A 16,493-nucleotide genomic window follows, 5' to 3' on the forward strand; every position below is an offset into this window, starting at 1 on the left:
CTCAGCTATTAAAAAGAATGAATTTATGGAATTCCTAGCCAAATGGATGGACCTGGAGGGCATCATCTTGAGTGAGGTAACACAATCACAAAGGAACTCACACAATATGTATTCACTGATAAGTGGATATTAGCCCAAAACTTAGGATACCCAAGATATAAGATACAATTTGCTAAACGCATGAAACTCAAGAAGAATGAAGACCAAAGTGTGGACAATATGCCCCTTCTTAGAATTGGGAACAAAACACCCATGGAAAGAGTTACAGAGACAAAGTTTCGAGCTGTGATGAAAGGATGGACCATCTGGAGACTGCCATATCCAGGGATCCATCCCATAATCAGCCTCCAAATGCTGACACCATTGCATACACTAGCAAGATTTTGCTGAAAGGACCCAAATATAGCTGTCTCTTGTGAGACTATGCCGGGTCCTAGCAAACACAGAAGTGGATGCTCACAGTCAGCTATTGGATGTATCACAGGGCTCCCAATGGAGAAGCTAGAGAAAGTACCCAAGGAGCTAAAGGGATCTGCAACCCTATAGTTGGAACAACGTGATGAACTAACCAGTACCCCAGAGCTCTTGTCTCTAGCTGCATATGTATCGAAAGATGGCCTAGTCGGCCATCACTGGAAAGAGAGGCCCATTGGACTTGCAAACTTTATATCCCCCAATATAGGGGAATGCCAGGGCCAAAAGAATGGGAATGGGTAGGTAGGGAAGTGGGGGGGCGCTATGGGGGACTTTTGGGATAGCATTGGAAATGTAATTGAGGAAAATATGTAATAAAAAATATTAAAAATTAAAAAAAAAAACTTAGTCTGGCAGTGGTGGCACATGCCTTTAATCCCAGCACATGGGAGGCAGAGGCAGGCAGATTTCTGAGTTTGAGGCCAGCCTGGTCTACAGAGTGAGTTCCAGGACAGCTAGGGCTAAAAAAAAAAAAAAAGAAAAAAGAAAAAAAAAAGAAAATGCTGTCTTTTTTCACTGGATGGTTTTAGCTCCTTTGTCAAAGATCAAGTGACCATAGGTGTGGGTTCATTTCTGGGTCTTCAGTTCTATTCTACTGATCAATATGTCTGTCTCAGTACCAATACCATGAAGTTTTGTTTGTTTGTTTGTTCTGTTTTGTTTTTTGTTTGTTTGTTTGTTTGTTTTGTTTTGTTTTTTTAATCACAATTGCTCTGTGGTACAGCTTGAGGTCAGAGATGGTGATTTCACCAGAGGTTCTTTTATTGTTGAGAATAATTTTTGATGTCCTCAGTTTTTGGGTATTCCAAATGAATTTGCAAATTTCTCTTTCAAACTCTATGAATAATTGAGTTAGAATTTTGATGGAGATTAAATTGAATCTATAGATTGCTTTCAGCAAGATGACTGTTTTTTCTATACTAATCCTGCAAATCCATGATCATGGGAGATTTTTCCATCTTCTGAGATCTTCTTTGATTTCTTTCTTCATAGACTTGAAGTTGTTGTCATAAAGATCTTTCACTTGCTTGGTTAGAGTCACACCAATGTGTTTTATTTGTGACTATTGTGAAGGTGCTGTTTCACTAAATTGTTTCTCACCCTATTTATCCTTTGAGTACAGGAAGGGTACTGATTTGTTTGAGTTAACTTCATATCATGCCACTTTGCTGAGGTTTTTGTTTGTTTGTTTGTTTTGTTTTGTTTTGTTTTTAATCAGTTTTAGGAGTTCTCTGGTGAAATTTTGGGGTCATATAAATATATTATCACATCTTCAAATGGTGATATTTTGACTTATTTCTACAGTTTTTTAATTAGATATTTTCTTCATTTACATTTCAAATGCTATCCCGAAAGTCCCCTATACCCTCCCCCTACCCAGTTGCACAACCCACCCACTCCTGCTTCCTTGCCCTGGCATTCCCCTGTATTGAGGCATATAATCATTTCAAGACCAAGGGCCTCTCCTTCCATTGATGGCCTACTAGGCCATCCTCTGCTACATGTGCAACTAGAGACACAAGCTCTGTGGGTACTAGTTAGTTCATATTGTTGTTCCTCCTATAGGGTTGCAGACCCCTTTAACTCCTTGGGTGCTTTCTCTAGCTCCTTCATTGGGGGCACTGTGTTCCATCCAATAGATGACTGTGAGCAACCCACTTCTGTATTTGCCAGGCACTGGCATAGCCTCAGAAGAGATATCTATATCAGGGTCCTGTCAGCAAAATCTTGCTGGCATATGCAATAATGTCTGGGTTTGGTGGCTGACTGTGGTATGGATTCCCGGGTGGGGCAGTCTCTGGATGGTTCTTCCTTCCATCTCAGCTCCAAACTTTGTTTCTGTAACTCCATCCATGGGTATGTTATTCCCCATTCTAAGAAGGAATGAAGTATCCACACTTTGGTCTTCCTTTTTCTTGAGTTGCATGTGTTTTGCAAATTGTATCCATTAAATCTATTGTTTCATAACTTCTGTTAGTTTCAATCTGTCTCTGTTTAGTTTCTGTTTCCAGGATTTGTCCATTGATGTGAGTGGGGTGTTGAAGTCTCCCACTATTATTGTGTGAGGTGAGTAAAGCTTTGAGCTTTACTATAGTTTCTTTAAGGAATGTGGATGCCCTTGTATTTGGAGCATAGATATTCAGAATTGAGAGTTCATCTTGGAAGATTTTACCTTTGATGAGTATGAAGTGTCCCTCCTTGTCTTTTTTGATAACTTTGGGTTGGAAGTCGATTTTATTTGATATTAGAATCACTACTCCAGCTTGTTTCTTCAGACCATTTGCTTGGAAAATTGTTTTCCAGCCTTTTACTCTGAGGTAGTGTCTGTCTTTGTTCCTGAGTTGGGTTTCCTGTAAGCAGCAAAAAAATTGGGTCCTGTTTATGTAGCCAGTCTGTTAGTCTATGTCTTTTTATTGGGGAATTGATTCCTTGATATTAAAAGATATTAAGGAAAAGTAATTGTTACTCCCTGTTATTTTTGTTCTTAGAGTTGGGATTCTGTCCTTGCGGCTATTTTCTTTTAGGTTTGTTGAAGGATTACTTTCTTGCTTTTTCTAGGGTGTCATTTCCCTCCTTGTGTTGGTATTTTCCCTTTATTATCCTTTGAAGGGCTGGATTTGTGGAAACGTATTATGTGAATTTGGTTTTGTCATGGAATACTTTGGTTTCTCCATCTATGGTAATTGAGAGTTTTGTTGGGTATAGTAACCTGGGCTGGCATTTGTGTTCTCTTAGGATCTGTATAACATCTGTCCAGGATCTTCTGGCTTTCATAGTCTCTAGTGAGAAGTCTGGTGTAATTCTGATAGGTCTGCCTTTATATATTACTTAATCTTTTTCCCTTACTGATTTTAATATTCTATCCTAGCACTTGTTGTTCTGATTATTATGTGTTGGGAGGAATTTCTTTTCTGGCCCAGTGTATTTGGAGTTCTGTAGGCTTCCTGTATTTTCATTGGCATTTCTGTCTTTATGTTAGGGAAGTTTTCTTCTATAATTTTGCTGAAGATATTTTCTGGCCCTGTAAGTTGAAAATCTTCATTCTCATTTATAACTATTATCCATAGGTTTGGTCTTCTCATTGTGTCCTGGATTTCCTGGATGTTTTGAGTTAGGATCTTTATTTTGCATTTTCTTTGATTATTGTGTCCATGTTCCCTATGGAATCTTCTGCACCTGAGATGCTGATGCTCGCATCTATATTTCCTGATTTCTTTTCTAGGGTTTCTATCTCCAGAGTTGTCTCCCTTTGGGTTTTCTTTATTGTTTCTACTTCCATTTTTAGATTTTGGGTGGTTTTGTTCAATTTCATCACCTGTTTGGTTGTGTTTTCCTGTAATTCTTTAAGGGATTTTTGTGTTTCCTCTTTAAGAACTTCTACCTGTTTAGCAGTGTTCTCCTTCATTTCTTTAAGTGAGTTATTAATGATCTTCTTAAAATCCTCTACCAGCATCATGAGATATGATTTCAAATTCGAATCTTGCTTTTTGGGTGTTTTCGGGTATCCAGGACTTGCTGTGGTGAGAGTTCTGAGTTCTAATGATACCAAGTCTTCTTGGTTAGTAAGATTCTTATGTTTGCCTTTCTCCATCTGGTAATCTCTGGTGTTAGATGTTCTAGCTCTCTCTGGCTGGAGCTTCTTCCTCCTTTGATTCTGTTAGCCTCTGTCAGCACTCCTAGGAGTCCAACTCTCACCTGAGTCACAGTGGTCACTCTCTGCAGGCAAGCTCTTCTCTTGCAGGGAAGGTGCACAGTGGTCTGGAGCTCAGCTCTGCCTCCTGTCTGAAGATGAAGGCCTGAAGCGACCCTGCCCAAGAAGCTCTGTTGCTTCTGAGGCTCACACACTTTCCTGTGAGGTTTGGTCTCTGAGGGACCCGGGATACCAGATGGCGATCTCACCTGAGTCCCCGGGTCAGAGACCTCTCTGGAGGCCGACTCTCCTCTGGTGGGGAAGGTGCCCAGAGGTCTGGGTCTCAGCTCGCCCGAAGGGCCCCTGTCCAAGAAGCTCTGTTGCTTCTGCAGCCTGTGCACTCTCCTGGCTAGATTGGTCTCTGAGAGACCCAGGGTACAAGATCCACTTCTTTATTTCTAATTTGTATTCCTCTGACCTCCTTTTGTAGTCTAATTGCTCTGGCAAGGACATCGAGTACTATATTGCATATATAGGGAGAGAGTTGGCAGCCTTATCTAGTCCCTGATTTTAGTGGGATTGCTTCAAGTGTCTCTCCATTTCTTTTGATTTTGGCTACTGGTTTGCTATATATTGCTTTCACTATGTTTAGGTATGGGCCTTTTATTCCTGATCTCTCCAAGACTTTTATCGTGATGGGGTGTTGAGTTTTGTCAAACGCTTTTTCACCATCTAATGAGATGATCATGTGTGTGTGTGTTTTAAGTTTTTTTAAATAGTGGATTACATTGATATATATCTGTATATTGAAACATCCTTGCATCCCTGGGGTGAAACCTACTTGATCATGGTGAGTGATCATTTTGATATTTTTGGATTTGGTTTCTGAGAATTTTATTGAGTATTTTTGAATCAATATTCATGAGGAAAATTGGTCTGAAGTTCTGTTTCTTTGTTGGGTCTTTATGTGGTTTAGGTATCAGAGTAATTGTGGCTTCATAGAACGAATTGGGTAGTGTTCCTTTTGTTTCTATTTTGTAGAGTAGTTTGACGAGTATTGGAATTAGGTCTTCTTTGAAGGTCTGGTAGAACTCTGCATGAAACCCATCTTGTCCTGGGCTATTTTTGAGTGGGAGACTATTAATGGATGCTTCTATTTCTTGGTGTTATGGGGCTATTTAGATCATCTATCTGATCCTGATTTAACTTTGGTACCTGGTATCTCCTAGGAAATTGTCCATTTTATCCAGATTTTCCAGTTTTGTTGAGTAAAGGCTTTTGTAGTAGGGTCTGATGATATTTTGGATTTCCTCAGTTTCTGTTGTTATGTCTCACTTTTAATTTCTGATTTTGTTGATTTGTATACTGTCTCTGTGCCCTCTGGTTAGTCTGGCTAAGGGTTTATCTATCTTGTTGATTTTCTCAAAGAACCAGCACCTGGTTTGGTTGATTTTTTTTTTTTTTGGTATAGTTCTGTTTGTTTCTACTTGGTTGATTTCAGCCCTGAGTTTGATTATTCCCTGCCATCTACTCCTCTTGGGTGTATTTGCTTCTTTTGGTTCTAGAGCTTTCAGATGTGCTGTCAAGCTGCTAGTGTATGCTCTCTCCAGTTTCTTTTTGGAGGCACTCAGAGCTCTGAGTTTTCCTCTTAGCACTGCTTTCATTGTGTCCCATGAGTTGGGGTATGTTGTGGCTCCATTTTCATTAAATTCTAAAAAAGTCCTTTATTTATTTATTTATTTATTTCTTGACCAAGTTATTATTGAGTAGAGAGTTGTTCCACTTGCATGTGTATACAGGCTTTCTGTTATTTTGTTGTCATTGAAGACCAACCTTAGTCCTGGTGTTCTGATAGGATGCATGGGATTATTTCAGTCTTCTTGTATCTCTTGAGGCTTGTTTCATAGCCAATTATATGGTCAGTTTTGGAGAAGGTACCATTAGGTGCTGAGAAAAAGGTATATCCTTTTGTTTTTGGATGAAATGTTCTATTGATATCTGTTAAATCCATTTGGTTCATGACTTCTCTTAGTTTCACTGTTTCTCTGTTTAATTTCTTTTTCCAAGATCTGTCCATTGATAAAAGTGGGGAGTTGAAGTCTCCCACTATTATTGTGTGAGGTACAATGTGTGGTTTGAGCTTTAGTAAAGGTTCTTTTATGAATATGGGTGCCCTTGCGTTTGGATACTAGATGTTCAGAATTCAGAGTTCATCTTGGCAGAGTTTTTCTTTAACCAGTATGAAGTATTCTTCCTTATCATATATATGTATATATATATATATATATATATATATATATATATATGTTGAAAGTCAAATTTATTCAATATTAGAATAGCTACTCTATCTTGTTTTTTGGGACCATTTGCTTGGAGAACTGTTTTCCAGCATTTTACTCTGAGGTAGTGTCTGTCTTTGTCACTGAGGTGCATTTTCTCTATGCAGAAAAATGCTGGGTTCTGTTTATATAGCTAGTCTGTTAGTCTGTCTTTTTATTGGGGAATTATATCCATTGATGTTAAGAGATCTTATAGAAAAGGGATTGTTGCTTCCTGTTATTTTTATTGTTAGAGGTGGAATTATGTTTGTGTGGCTATCTTCTTTTGGGGTTGTTGAAAGAAGATTACTTCCTTGCTTTTTCTAGGATGTGGTTTCCCTCCTTGTGTTGGCGTTTTCCATCTATTATCCTTTGTAGGGCTGGATTTGTGGAAAGATATCGTGTAAGTTTGATTTTGTCATGCAATATCTTGGTTTCTTCATCTATGATAATTGAGAGTTTTGCTGGGTATAGTAGCCTGGAATGGTTTGTGTTCCCTTAGGAATCCTTATTTAGTGCATTTGTTCCCTTAGGAAATGCCTAGTTAGTACATTTGTTGTTCTGATTATTATGTGTCAGGAGGAATTTCTTTTCTGGCCCAGTGTATTTGGAGTTCTGTAGGCTTCCTGTATTTTCACTGGCATTTCTTTCTTTAGATCAGGAAAGTTTACTTCTATAATTTTGTGGAAGAAAAGTATTGGTCTCACCTGTGAGCTTAGGAGTGACAGTACTCCTGGAAGACCAGCTCTTTCTAGGCCATATGAGATTTTAAGTTTTAAATATAGGTAATAATTGCTATAATGAGTTCTCATTATAGCTTTTAATTCTTCCCATAGGTTTTGGTTTATTGAGTTTCAATTTCAAAAATTTGTTTTAGATATTTTCTTTTCTTTTATTTTATTTTTAATTCAGTTTTTACACTGCATATTCTATTCCCTGCCCCCATCAACCCTCCAACTGTTCCACATCCCACATCTCTTCCCAACCCCACCCCATCTCCACTCGAATGCCCCTACCCCCCACCCCACCTGACCTCTAAACTCTCTGGGGCCTCCAGTCTCTTAAGGGCTAGGTACATCATATCTGAATGAACACAGACTGGGAAGTCCTCTACTGTATGTGTGTTAGGGGGGCTTCATATCAGCTGCTGTATGCTGTCTGTTTGGTGGTATAGATATTTTCTTATTTTGTGTGTGTGTGTGTGTGTGTGTGTGTGTGTGTGTGTGTGTGTGTGAGTGTGTTAAGTTCACCTGCATGCCTGGGCTTAAGTGTGGTGCTCAGAAAGTAACTTGCTGGAGTCTGCTTTCTCCTTCTACCATGTAACTCTGTCTGTTCAGGAACTAAATAGACCAGTCTAGCCTTGCATTTTAATAGAGTTGCTGCTGCCTCTGCCTCCCAAATGCTGGAATTAAAGGTGTGTAGCACCGTGCATAGCACAAGGGATATTTTGATACTGGACTCCTTTATGGATTCTTAACCTAATATAGAAACTCTAGAATCATCTACCCATGAGGAACTCATTTATGTTATAATCTCATCCTGGTGGTTGTGTCGTATTTTCGTCCTTGTCTGCATTCGTTTCTACTTTGTGTCTTTTGCTTTGCTTTAGTTAATGCTGATGAGGGTATGGGAGCGAAGTGAGTGTACCTCCAGCAAAGAAAAAGGCACAAAAGAATCCAGTGAATGTATGTATAGGTACCTGCATCTTAAAGGGACTGGCATTGTCCTGAAATATTGATGATTAGTTTTTGAGGTGTTTATAAGCTTCCATGGACGCTGTCCAGTTTGTCTCCTGGTATGAGGTATACACAGGAGCCTTCTCATTTTGTCTGCAGTATATGTCCGCACCTGTCAAAGACTTCCTTTGTTTAAAGAGTCAAATATAATCTTATATTCATTTACTTTCCCACGTCCTTTCTTCCTGTACTAATCTGGGACCCAAAATAAGCCACTATTATTTTCCTTGTGACATCCAACTATAGACTATCCTCTGACTTTCCAACAAGTGTGTAAACAGTTCTTAATAGGACATCTTCTCAGCATGGTGATACTTTCTGGTAGTTTCAAATGATGGAGAGACTAAGAAGAAGGATGGCCTGAGTCCAGGATTTCACTACCAGTCTGGTAAATAGTGATAGAAATGCTTCATGAAAAATTAAAACCAAACTCAGACAGAAGCAAATCAACAAAGATAAAGAGAACTCACATTCTGTTGAGTTAAAGATGCATTTTCAGGATGTTGGGTAACTCACCATCTGGAGTCTCTCATCTAATAGTTCAATGTCTTCCTTCCAAGTATCTCGTCCTCCAAGTAGACAGACCTAGGTTTTACTATAGTTAGATGCTATTTTAATGTTTTACATATATCTACATAGCTCTGGTTTTTTATATTTTGTAATATTTTACCTGCTTATTTTTTATGACTGAATTGATAGTATTTCCATTTAAATGCCTTTTTAAATATAGCAAGATCAGCTTTACACCTGGGCTGCGGTTAGTCAACCCACGCATTCGATGGATTACACCGAAGGGCAGTTTCCCAGGAGAGAACCATCCATGTGGCCATCATCCAAGCTTCCTGATGAAGAGCCCAGTCCCAAGGACGTTGACACAGGTAGGATATGGGACAGCCAGCTTCTCAAGATTATGTGATGTAATATGGAATTGAACACTTGCTAGGTAGTGAGTCTGTAGTCTTTTGGAGATACCTTTTTGAGCTTATCTCCTGCCTGCAACCTATTAAAATCAACGGGAAGCCTGAGACACTTGCCCAAAGCTGCTGAGGTTAGAATGTAGAAGGGTTTCAGCTACACTTGGATTCTCCAGTAATTTCTACATTTATTGAAGTTTAAGAACCATTGTTTACAGACCCCACCTACCACCAGGTTGAAACTCTACATTCTGTCTTGGCCTAAGAGAACCTAAAAGGGACATTTTTTTTCTCCACTATCTCTGAATTTCTCTGCTTGAAGTTTTCTTTGTAGTTTGAAAACTTCTTTTCTTTACCCATAGAGATAACTGGGGATGGAAAATAAGAATGTACATTTTCTTAAACTTCACTCTAAAATAATTGTGCAACATTCAAATGTAATTTACTTTTTCTGGAAAAAAAAAGCTTTAGCTTCCTTTGGATGTCTTAAACTATTTTGTGTTATTGGCTAGGAAGACACTCTTTGAGGCTGGAATCAGTGTTAATTAGAGAAATTAACTAGAATATTGATTACTTTGGAGGATCCAGGTTCTCTTTCTTGGTGAACTCAGCAGTAGTAAGTCCCATGTCCTGATGTAGATGAAGACTAAAAAGAACAACATTGTTTCTTACTACAGCTCTCCTTACTGCAGATCTTCACAAGTGATACTGTAGGTTTCAGAGCTGAGAACTTGACCATGTGGACTGTCTTAGCAAGAAAGAGATGGTCATAGAAGCTTAATTTTGGCTTAATGTGAAAGGGCAAAAATATAAGACTCTGTGCCACACCAGCTTTGTGATGTTAGGCAAGTTTCCAAACTGTTGTATTTATTTCCTCACCTATGACATGTTAATGAGAATAGCATCCACTGTAAAATATGATTTTGAGTAATGTGTATGTTCATGTAAAGAATAGAGAGTCAGAGCCAATGGAAATGCTTGGTGTCATTGTTACAACCATCACTAAAGTTATTTTCTATTATGATCTTCCTCATGAGTTTCCTTTAAAACTAGTAATGACTCTGTTAGTGGTTTTCCAGTGTTCTGTCTTCAATTCTGTACAGAGTTCCTACCTCTTGTCTTTACCTGTTTCTTGGCAAACATATTTTACCATTTATTCTTTATACCAAATGGAGACTGCACAGTACCCCACATGTCCTTTTTAAAATGCTCTGTGATTTAGAGAAACTGCTTGCTATTCACTAGTTGGCATACAATCCAAAAGATAAAATAAAAGCATAAATTTGCAAGAGAATATGAGAAAAAATTGTTTCTTGGACGACTGTTTACTAAACCACTCACAGACAGTGGTTGATCAAGAGTCCAGGCAGAATTCCACACCATTAAGTTCTTCAGAGAAAAAAAAAAGAGTTTTGACAGGACAGTGCCTGAAAATTCACCATGTGAATGTAGATATTTTTAGTTTCAAAAAGGGAAGGACTCAAGTAAAGATTTTTATCCCGTAGGATGCGTGATTGTTTTCGGCTAAAAATGCCATTGGCTGAAATTCCTAGGTAAAGGTGCAATTGTTTTAAGCAGTTTTCTTGATAGAGAGCCCTGGGAACAATGCTTTCTATTCTTTTCTTCATTCACATCAAAAGTTGGCATAATATTTCAATGTCCCTACTCTATGTTTTTCAACTTTTCTGACTGCGTTGCTAAAACTTTTCTTTACTATTTGGCAATTCTTTAGAAGCACTGTTCATTGTTGGGTTACTGAAGGGCTTGCCTGAGAACAAATTGAAAGTGGGCCCCTGAATTTGAGTTTGACCTGGATACAAGTGGGGCCAGAATCAGGAGATGGTGACTTACTTGGCTTCTCTATAGATTAACACAGCTTGCAAAAATGCCTGGGCAAGTGATTTTAATACAATGCCTTTTCTCCTTTTAAAATGTGCATTTATGAAGATGATAAGGGTAAGTAGAAAGTAATTTAAACCACCAACCTGTGTTTTCCTAATTATCTGTGTTCTACCCCAACCACTGAGCATTGTTTTTTCAAAAGCATTTTAATGTTGCTTTTCAATTCTTACTGTGTTGCTTTCACATGGAAAAATGCAAGGGACATTCACCTTTTCAAGGAACCATGCCACCTCACCTCTTCCTGTTATTCAAATGCAAGAATGAATAGCCAGTATCACAGAAAACCCTATAGCTGACTGTCTTGTATCACTTGTGAGTTTTAATAGCATGACTATCATTAGTTGTAGAGTATTTACATATGCCCAGTTGGTAGTTACATACGATTTTCTAATGACATCATTGCTAAATGCAACATGTGTCAATTTTAAAGCTTTTTTACCTTTTTGGAGAAAACAATCTTGAATGCCCAGCTATTTATTTTATTTTTTTAAATTTCTTTCATTAACTTTTTTGATTGAGGTGTTGTCTTTTTTTCTTCCACATCTTAAAAATTACTGTTAATTCCTATGTGCAACTAAGTCAGATTTGTTCATATTTTTCAGGCTCTTCAGATTTTTTCATATGCTTTAATTTTTCCATAGTCACTTTTATAAACAAGCTTTCAACTTTCATCTATTTACCAAAGCACTAACATTTTTTATAAGAATTTTTAGTGCTGAGGCCAAGATAAAGACTGATACCTCTCCTCATTAGTGAAAGAGCAGATTCCTTTTAGTCTTTCGGTTTCTTTCTTCCCCTTGTGCTATTGTTATAGTCGGTGAGGGAAAGACCCACCGTCTAAACTGACCTCCTGAAGAGTGCAGGAGGCATCCCAGAAGCATTAATTCTGGTTGGAAAAGACGTGAGGGCATAGTATGACCAAGTACTGTTGGAAGATAGAAGCATCTTCAGGAAGAAAACCTACTCATGTCTTGCCTTTCTCATTTCTTTCTTCATTTCTACTTTTATTCCTTTTAGTTTTCCCTCTATAGATTTTTTTGAATATTTTTCTTCTTGCTAATTTTGTACTTTATAGTCATAGGTGCTATGGTGGTTAGCTTTTATCATTTTAAGATGTATTTAAAGTTCCTCTTTGGTTTGGTGTTGTAGCTATTAAAGAAGTTTGCTTTTTCATATCCAAATGGCACTGAGGAGTAAGCCCTGAAGGAAAAGCTGTTGATGGGAAGTATTTTTGTTTTTGTTTTTGTTTTTGTTTTTGTTTTTGTTTTTGTTTTTGTTTTTGTTTTTGAGGCAGGGTTTCTCTGTATAGCCCTGGCTGGCCTGGAACTCACGTTGTAGAGGAGACTGGCCTTGAACTCAGAAATCTGCCTGCCTCTACCTCCCAAGTGCTGGGATTAAAGGCGTGCACCACCACTGCCTGGCAATGGGAAGTTTTATAAGTGAAGTTGGATGAGCTATCTATTGCAACACAGAAACCCAAGAAGCATTAAGAAAAAAATCAAGGCAATATATTTCCAGAAAATATATAACTCCTCAGTTACTCTGTCTAAAGTTGTGAAATGGTTGAAATTCTAACCAAAAAAAAAATAAATAAATAAAAATAAAAAAAATTAAAAAATAAAAAAATAAAACCCCCAAAGGTCTCCTTATAAAAATCAACAAACTTAAAAGGCATAAATATCAACAAAATTAAAAAGGATAAAAAAAATGAGCATATGAATATGATGAGAAACCAATCTAGAGGTTGGGAAAGTATATTTGCAACATAGAAGAAAAGGCTAAGAATGTGACTGAGATATTCAGAAAGGACATTGAAACCAAGACAACAATAAACAAACAAACAAACAAAACCCCAACCAGACAAAACAAATGTAGGAAATGAAAACATCAACAAAGATCACAGTTGAATGCATCTCTGGGTCCATTAAAAAAAAAAAAAAAAAAAAAAGAAGAGGAGTGACAAGACAAAAGCCTTTTTTTTTTTTTTTTTTTAATGAACATTTCTTTATTAAAGATCATTTGACCAGAGACCTGTCTGCTCCTGACAACACTCCTTTCTTGGATTCAAAGAAATTGAGCATCAATTCCTTTATGAATCCACCCTGGGAGTTTTCCTATGTTCACACTAGCATACTATACAAGAAAATAAAGAAATGCTTAAAGTGTCGAACAAAAAAAAAAATGTTTAATTGTTTTTCTTTTTTTTTTCTTTAAGATATTTTCTTTTTTTTAATTTTTAATATTTTTATTACATATTTTCCTCAATTACATTTCCAATGCTATCCCAAAAGTCCCCCATAGCGCCCCCCACTTCCCTACCCACCCATTCCCATTCTTTTGGCCCTGACATTCCCCTATATTGGGGCATATAAAGTTTGCAAGTCCAATGGGCCTCTCTTTCCATTGATGGCCGACTAGGTCATCTTTCGATACATATGCAGCTAGAGACAAGAGCTCCGGGGTTCTGGTTAGTACATCATGTTGTTCCAACAATAGGGTTGCAGATCCCTTTAGCTCCTTGGGTACTTTCTCTAGCTTCTCCATTGGGAGCCCTGTGATCCATCCAATAGCTGACTGTGATCATCCACTTCTGTGTTTGCTAGGCCCCGGCATCCTCTCACAAGAGACAGCTATATTTGGGTCCTTTCAGCAAAATCTTGCTAGTGTATGCAATGGTGTCAGCGTTTAGAAGCTGATTATGGGATGGATCCCTGGATACGGCAGTCTCTAAATGGTCCATCCTTTCATCACAGCCACGAACTTTGTCTCTGTAACTCCTTCCCTGGGTGTTTTGTTCCCAATTCTAAGAAGGTGCACAGTGTCCACACTTTGGTCTTCATTCTTCTTGAGTTTCATGCGTTTAGCAAATTGTATCTTAAGGAAATGTAACATTTCAATGTCAACAAAGAATAAAGGGGACTAGAAACTATAGTGGCTTTCAGGAACTCTGGAACCTGTTAGAGATACAAACTTACAAAGTCATGAAGTAGAACAAAGAAGCGACATCAAAACTACCAGACATGGAAAATATACTCAGTGACATTACAGGGAAACTCCCCAGATCTATGGAAAGAGATGGATATCTAGGCACAATAAGAAGTTAGAGCCCCATATAGACATGACTGAAAAGATCCTATCAACAACATACTACTAGGTAAATACTATGATCAGAGAACAAAGAAATACCATTACAAGCTATAAGACAAAACATCTAAATCTCAAAGAAATATGCATTAGAATAACCAAAGTAGAAGGGTTTTGCAACTACATAGGAAGAACAACAGTATCAACCAACCAGAGCCCGCCACCCCCCAAAGCTCCCTGACAAAGCTCCCTTGTCAGGCCTCAATGGAAGGAGAGCCCCTTGGTTCTGTGGAGGCTTGATGATCCAGCATAGGAGAATGCTAGGGTGCTGTGGTGGGAGTGGGTGGGTAGATGGGGGAGCACCCTCATAGAGGTAGGAGGGGGAAGGACTAGGGGTTTATGGAGAGAAAACTGGGAAGGGGGATCACATTTGAAATGTAAATAAATAAAATAACCTATTTTTAAAAAGAATAACCAAAAGCTAGGAAAGAATTGAATTCAATTATTTAGTTCAGGCTGTGAAAGCAAATAACTGCCAACTAATCAAGACTATTATATCCCACAAAGTTATCCTTTAAAATCAATGGAAACAGAAACCTTGTAAGATATGTAAAAATTAATGCAATTTGTGACTACTAATCCAACAATGCAGAATATACACAAAGGAATGTTGCATGCAGATGACGAAAAAAATGGTCTCAATCGTAAGAGCACAGGAAATAAGTTGTAAAAAACAAGCAGATGAACTAAGGAGAAGTAAGAAAGAATCATATTTATCCAACTCAGTTAAAAACCAAACCTCTAATGTGAGAAAGTATGAAAGGAAAGAACAAACATAATAGAATAAACCAGTGAAATACACAACATAATTCTGAGAATCAGCAAACCCCTCTTGATAATAAACGTAAATGGACTTAGTTCTCCAGTTAAAAGGCAGAGAATGAGGATTGGATTAAAAAAAAAAAACCAAAAGCCTCCGCCTGTTTTGTTGTTTTGTTTTTGTTGTTGTTGACAGAAATAAACTTCACTGGCAAAACATAAAGAAGCTGGAAGTTAAAAGGATGGAAATCTATCTCCAAATACATGTAGCTGTTCTCAGGTCAGAGGAAATAGAATTGAAGCCAGAATAAGTCACAGGTTTTCAAGGTAACTACATATTAGTAAAGGGAAAATTTACAAATTGTAAACTTTGATACTCTAAATTTCATAAGAGTCACTTAAGGGTTAAACAGGGCCAGATACAATAAGAGTGTTTTACTTTAACACCCCAGTGCCATCAATAGTGTGATGACCTAGACAAATTTCAGCAAAGAGATAAATTATATAATAAATTAGATGGCCTTAATAGACATCTAACAAGTATGATATTTGAAGAATACAAATTATTTTCAGCATATTGTGACATGTTATCTATAGTCTATCATACCTTGGTATCCAAAGCCCAATTATTGACAAGTAAACATAGTTGTAATAATTTATTGCGTGCTATCAAATTATTATATTAAACTGGAAATCATCTGCAACAGAAAATTTGAACATTAGTACATAAAGATGGAACAATATACTCCTGAATGATCATATTTGAAGAAATCAAGAAGATATTTAAACAAAATTGAAATAAAACAAGCCATCCAGTCAGGTGATGGGTAAATGGATTGAATAGCCTTGAAAATAGGAAATATAGATGAAAAAATATCTTCAACTATAAGGAGATATGCAGGACACTACACTATTATTCAGTTTCTTCCCAATCAGAATGGCAAACTTCATGAAAATAAAAATTAATAAATAGTAGTGAAGCTGTAGGGAAAATAGTAATATTACACACTATGGCGTGAGTGAATAAAAGCCCTGTGACTATGAACAGTATTGTGAACACTACTCAAATATGTCCAAACAGAACTTCCATGTGATCTAGTTATACTGTCCCTAAGTGTGTATCAAAATGGACCAAAGTCAGCATAACACAGACATGAGTGTATATCCACATCTAGTGCTGTGATGTTCCCAATAACCATGTTGAGAAGCAAGACTAGCTGAGCCTCAGTAGTTGAGTAAATCAAGAAAATGTGATATATTTAGAATTATATTTTATATTTACATAAAGAAGGAGGAAATTATGTGCTTCGTGGTGAATGGAGGGAAGCAGAGATCATGGGAGGCAGACTCTAGACTCAAGACAAGCATTCCATGTTTTCACTCATACATGGAATCTACATGTAATGTATATGATAAATGTACACATCTATGGGGGACATGAAAAAAGATGTAGAAATGTTTATTGAGAGAAGAGGTGCTATTGATCGGGGATGATACTGGTTAGTGGGGAAGGGAAGACAATTTTTTCATGTAGAGTGTGTGTGTGTGTGTGTGTGTGTGCATGCACATAATTGTGCAAGAGTGTAGACAGGAAACCCCTGAAGAAATCTCCTTC

The 16,493-nt window shown here is 37.6% G+C and overlaps 1 protein-coding gene across 1 annotated transcript in view; it reads left to right on the forward strand.

Annotated features, from left to right (window-relative positions):
- The window catches only part of Fmn2 (formin 2), a 326,068-nt gene that overhangs the window by 73,301 nt on the left and 236,274 nt on the right, over positions 1-16,493 (forward strand). The window contains exon 3 of the mRNA XM_021173977.3: positions 8,890-9,037. Coding sequence (XP_021029636.2) covers positions 8,890-9,037 — 148 coding nt within the window. The remainder of the gene's footprint in view (positions 1-8,889; positions 9,038-16,493) is intronic.

This window comes from Mus caroli, unplaced genomic scaffold (assembly GCF_978045245.1).
Source record: "Mus caroli unplaced genomic scaffold, Mus_caroli_1 scaffold_1, whole genome shotgun sequence".
In the NCBI taxonomy this organism is placed as follows: Eukaryota; Metazoa; Chordata; class Mammalia; order Rodentia; family Muridae; genus Mus; species Mus caroli.